Source organism: Panicum virgatum, chromosome 8K (assembly GCF_016808335.1).
Source record: "Panicum virgatum strain AP13 chromosome 8K, P.virgatum_v5, whole genome shotgun sequence".
In the NCBI taxonomy this organism is placed as follows: Eukaryota; Viridiplantae; Streptophyta; class Magnoliopsida; order Poales; family Poaceae; genus Panicum; species Panicum virgatum.
This window is the reverse complement of record NC_053143.1, coordinates 47,319,430-47,324,995: the sequence shown is the minus strand read 5'-3', so window position 1 is coordinate 47,324,995 and position 5,566 is coordinate 47,319,430. Positions and strand designations below refer to the sequence as shown.

The 5,566-nt window shown below is 44.8% G+C and overlaps 1 protein-coding gene across 2 annotated transcripts; it reads right to left on the bottom strand.

Moving 5' to 3' along the window:
- Window positions 1-2,010: 2,010 nt before the first annotated feature.
- Window positions 2,011-4,615, bottom strand: LOC120644927. 2 transcript variants are annotated; one of them, XM_039921669.1, is made up of 4 exons: window positions 4,459-4,615; window positions 4,178-4,275; window positions 3,880-3,962; window positions 2,011-3,473 (listed from the first exon to the last, which is right to left on the bottom strand). In XM_039921669.1, exon 4 carries the CDS (start codon window positions 3,089-3,091, stop codon window positions 2,177-2,179), a length of 915 nt encoding a protein of 304 aa, XP_039777603.1. In that variant the 5' UTR covers window positions 3,092-3,473; window positions 3,880-3,962; window positions 4,178-4,275; window positions 4,459-4,615; the 3' UTR covers window positions 2,011-2,176. The 2 variants fall into 2 exon arrangements, with proteins under 2 accessions (XP_039777603.1, XP_039777605.1); XM_039921671.1 differs by having other exon boundaries at window positions 4,178-4,245; window positions 4,459-4,596.
- Between the last annotated feature and the right edge of the window lie 951 nt (window positions 4,616-5,566).

The following is a 5,566-nucleotide window of genomic DNA, read 5'->3' as shown; positions in this document are numbered from 1 at the left end:
CTGTGGTACCATTGCTCAGTATTTTCCTCAGTATTTTCAGACATGAAACGGCCTTGCGTTGGTTGGGTCCGAATCACGGGACCTGCCCTTCTGCTGGGCAATGGCTGATTTGTGGGCTAGATCTTCCCTGTCTAGGTCGTCCAAATTTGAATTTTTTTTATACTGTTACACCACCTGATTAACCCCAGCATGCTTGTCCTGATACTGTTTCTATGGGCACATATCTGACTTAACCTTTTCCCCTGCAAGCATACTGTCCGTAGTGCAATGGAATTCCTGCTGCAATCATTTTGCCATCTTGACTTATCTACTCAGTTTGCTGGAAGCTGTATGCCTGTATGGCCGTAGTGGCACTTGCTTGTACTCTTGTCGAAGCTGATACAGTGAGTTGCATAGGCACAAATAATTCAGACATTCAGCATTTGTGCATATTCAATGATACAAAATACTGGGAGACATTCATTCTTGCCAAGCAGTTGCAATTCAATGATACAAAATAATGGGAGACATTCATTCAGCATATGTGCATATTCAATGCAGCTGTCTTTTAACACTCACTCTTTCCACTTGCAGTTTCTATGCAAGCCATCATTGTCAGGTTAGAACTGGTGCCTTTCGACCTTGAAGATTGAAGTAGTAGAACTGGTGCCAGAGGAAGCTACTGGGAACAAGATCAGCTCATCAGCTTTCAGAAAGTTAGAAGCCGAGAGAGAATTACAGCAACAGCAAGAGACACAGCAGCAAACAGCAACAGCATTTGTAATAGCAGAATAGCACTTGCTGCCACCTTGTAATAGCATAATACACTTGCTGCCACCTTGTAAAGAAATGGAATGATCAAACTTGGGCAAAGATTACTTTGATTGATCTTCAGTTTATATTAGTTGGTCTTTGGCTGCCCCTTTTCCAAGATATACTTGTATCTATAACCAATCTGGAACATATATGCACATGAATCTGCCCCTTTTTCTTGTTCTGCACACTCCCATTTTGTTTGAAAATCTACTCAGTGTTTTAATTTTGTCATGATCAATGAAGTGTTTTAATTTTTCTGACTATAGTCTGAACCTCACAAGATAATAGTCTGAATGTTGGTAGCAAGGTACTGAATATTGGTTTGGCATAGTCTGAATATTGGTTTGGCATAGTCTGAATGTTGCCATTTATAATGTTAGAGTGCATTCTGCCATCAGCCAAATGGTGATATGTACTACCTCCCTGTGACAAAACAGGTGAAGTTTCTGGCTGACACCTTGTTTGAGAGCTGTCAGCATCCAACATCAGGCTTGATGGTTGAATATCAGGCTGCAAACTCCAGGCAACATCTGTTTGGGTACTATCATTTGAGTGCTGTCAGCATCCAAGCATTAATAATAACAGAATAGCACTTGCTTGTACTCTTGTTAGTGTTAACAGAACCTGTTAGTGTTTAAAACTCATTCATTCAGACTTTCAGTCTGAACCTGTCATAAGGATTACACAGAAGCTAAAAAAAACTCAATTCATTCTGAACCTGTTAGTGTTGGCAGTTTTTTAAAACTATGGCATAATGCTGTTACTTCAAAGTTCAGATATGGAGAAGTATAATTTCCCGGGAATGAACTGTTTACAGCAGAAACTGTTTACAGCAGCTGGGAATTGCAATCACTGACAATGAGGAGATATTTTCAGTACATGCTGTTCATGCTGGTTCTTGACAATTGATTTTAGTTGATGTGGCTTGTGCCTATTGGTTCAGTTTGCCTCTTGAGTACCAGAAACAACACTTGGTATTATTCAGATATCTGTACTAGAAACATGATAAAACAAAGGAAAATGGAAAGCCAAAGATGTTCAGAGTCGTGCTTGCAATCCAGGCTGGGAGAAGTGAGAACCACCATTGGTCTAAAATATTCAGAATCTGTTCACAGTATCTCACATACTGATGAAAAGGATACATAGCAGCCAGTAGGTACCAATATTCAGAGTGCACAGAATGCACTCTAACATTGTAAATGGCAACATTCAGACTATGCCAAACCAATATTCAGACTATGCTTTTGATTAACTCCAGCAGCCAAAACTGATGGTCATTATCAATCACATTTACAACACTGAGTAGATTTTCAAACTGAGTAGATAATAAAAAGATTCTCATTAATCAGAAAAATTAAAACACTTTATTTACATCTAAAAACTACCTAGCACTATATCTTGCCCATAGATGCTCTACTAGATCATCACGAAGTCGCTCATGTGACGACCTGTCCTCAATTTCTTCGTGTATCTTGAGGAAGTCATTTAGAAGAAGAGGATCACGATGCTCAAAGTCCTTGGGCTTCAACACACGGATACCGTTCGGCTCTTGATGGTAGTTAAAATCGTTGGGCTCCTCACGCTCATCTTCAACTATCATGTTGTGCAGGAGTACACAACATTGCATGATATACCAAAGATCTTGCTTACTCCATAACCTCGCAGGGCCCCGCACCATTGCGAATTGAGACTGGAGTACCCCAAAAGCCCTCTCGACGTCTTTTCTCGCTGCTTGTTGTGCACTTGTGAAATAGGTTTTCTTGTTCCCCTGGGGACTATGGAAAGCTTTCACAAAAGTTTCCCAAGCTGGATATATCCCATCGGCAAGATAGTAACCAATGTTGTACTTGTTTCCATTGACAATGTATTCCAATTCTGGTGCTTTCCCGGAAGTCAGACTTTGGAAAAGTGGAGAACGGCGAAGCACATTGACATCGTTGAGAGAACTAGGAAGCCCAAAAAAGGCGTGCCAAATCCATAAATCTTGAGATGCAACAACCTCAAGAATCATGGTCGGCCCATCCTTATGCCCTATGTATGCGCCTCTCCAAGTAGTCGGGCACTTGTCCCACTTCCAGTGCATACAGTCAATGGAGCCAAACATGCCTGGCCACCCTCTTGCATGATTAATGGCCATCAATCTAGCTGTGTCCTCGGCATTGGGGGCCCTCAGGTATTGTTCACTGAAAACTTCAACGACAGCTTTCACAAAATGTTTTAGGCACTCGATGATGGTGCTCTCTCCCAGCCTCACGTAGTCATCCAGGAAATCAGCCGAAACACCATAGGCAAGCATCCGAACGGCAGCAATAGACTTCTGGATTGGAGAACCCCCAAGAGCTCAAACGGCATTGGGCTTCTGACGGAAGTAGTCATCGTGAGACTCCACTGCAGCAACGATCCGCAGAAAAAGAGAGACTTGGACATCCGGAACCTCCTTCTGAAATGCTTGTTGTTGTATATGCACGGGTCCGCGAAGTAGTCCCGGAATATACCATCATGACCCCCAAGATGCCCCTTTGCACGCTGTGACGACCAGGCAAAGATCCACGAAAGTTCTTCTTCCGCTTGTTCCTCTTTGAGCCCTCAATAAGACCAGCAAGAATTAGGAGGTCATCGTCATCAGATTCGTCGTCTTCATCCCACCGCTGATGAAGACTTTTTCCAAACCTTGACATCTGCCATAGAAACAAAACACATAAGTTATACACATTTGTCATCTGTTAGCAATATTACAAAATGAGCCTGTTCTGCTGTGATATCATTACAGTAGTTATCAACTTACATTCTGGAAAATGAACATGATAAAGATCGATAAGCTGCACCTTAAAACACTAACCTGGAAACCAAATATACATTGCAATAGATCCAGCATATCTGAATTCCTAGCATCAGGGACTGAAAAGGTACCAGGGAATCAACGCTTTAACCATTCTAATTATTTGCTGAACCAGCAAATCCTAAAGCAGCTACATATTTTTTTTTCTTTTTGCTAGTAGTAAATCAGCTCATCACAAAATACTCCACTAATCATGAATGATTGATGCTGAAGTGTACAATGGATGATAGGAAGAGATCACGAACCTCCTCAAAGCCGCATCAAGGTCCTGCTCTTTCTTGTAGTTGAATGCTTCGTCGAAGCCAAACTTGGTTTTCAGAAGGTTAACCTGAAGAAGACCAGATAATCATTCAGTTGATGACATCGTACTACTTTAATGCAACATTTGAGCTGTGATTATTGGCATGAAACAAATTAAACAACCACAGAAAAGAAAAGACATGGCTGTATGCAGGTAACTAATGGACTTCACAAAGCTGCACATGAACTAGAGCAAGAGAGCATATCGTAGCAAAGACAAAAGGAAGATAAGATTTCACAAACCTTCTCATCAGAACCAGCACTGCCAACCACATAACAGCCCGTGAGCTTAGCAAGCTGCCCAACGGCACCTGATGCAGCCGAGACAAAAACGTAATCGCCTTTCAATGGTGGAAAAAATTGAAGTGAGCCACATGTCAATTCGAGCGAGGGACAGAAGCAATCATCAAGATCTGAATCTGACCGGAATGTGAATGCCAACTACTACTGTACTAGTAGAACAGAACGGCTGAGGCAAAATGCTAAAGAACCAGAGGAAGGAAACAGAGCATGATCCATCTTACGCTAGGAGGCTGAGGCCGCACCGGGAGAAGGAGGTTGAGGCGCCGCCGGGAGGAAGAGGCGGCCGAGGCAGCTCGGGAGGAGGAGATCGAGACGGCGCCGGCACGCCGGCCCGGGGAGGGGCGCGGCCGCAGCCGCGGAGGGCGGACTGGCGTGACGGGCTACGGCGACGGGCGAGCGCGCAGAGGTGGCCTGGCGTGGCGGGCAACGGCGACGGCGACAGGCAAGCGTGCGGAGGCGGCCGTGGCAGGCGACGGCGACGGGCGGGCGCGCGGAGGCGGCTGGGCATGGCGACCGTGGCTGGACCGCTGGAGTAGGGACAACTTTCAGGCCATCCTGGAGTTGGACCTCAATTTGGGCCTATTTTATGCAGGCCGGTCTATAAATACAATTTTAAGGGTCTAAATTTGGAGGCCCGGCTGGAGATGTGTTATAACTTTTTAATTTTGGATTTATATACACATAGACGATGTCAGCATTTTGTCTATATCCGCATGCATACCATGTCGCTAGCAGGGGGAAAAAATCAAACCGCGCAGTGGGCTGTGTAACAGTCCAACCTCATTAATGAGCCGAAACAGCTGAAACTACTAAACCCACCCGGCGTTTTTCTTGAGGTGATGGTTTTCTCAATCATTACCTGAAGCAACAGCTAACTGCGCCCGAGCACCACGGGCACGGGGGACGGACGGTATTTGGTTCACCGTCCGGGCTGGACGGTATTTGGATCGCATGGGCCGCGCCAAGTAAAAGCCCAGTTCCCTGAGCCCATTACCTCGCTGAGGCCCGCGTTGCCTGAGCCGCATGATCTAGAGGCAGCGAGCAGGTAACAATAAGAAACCTGCTCTATCTCAAAAAAAAAACCTGCTGTCTGCAGATCCAGCGGCAGGAAAAGCTTTATACTGTCTGAATGTTTGGCTGGCCACTAACACTCCAAATCGGATTTGCAGGAAACGATCGAACATGCATGCAACCCTGACACGACGCAGCCCAAAATCGGCGCATTTCCGATCATGCAGCTGCACTGCACATACGTGTCGCATACAACTGGCAATGAAAGATGATCACCTGACTGGATCTGGCTGTATAGAGATGCTCAAACAATATAAT

Bases quoted from the DNA above. Each gene is read 5' to 3' on its own strand.
- LOC120644927 (XM_039921669.1), bottom strand. From the start codon at position 3,091: ATGCTTGCCTATGGTGTTTCGGCTGATTTCCTGGATGACTACGTGAGG.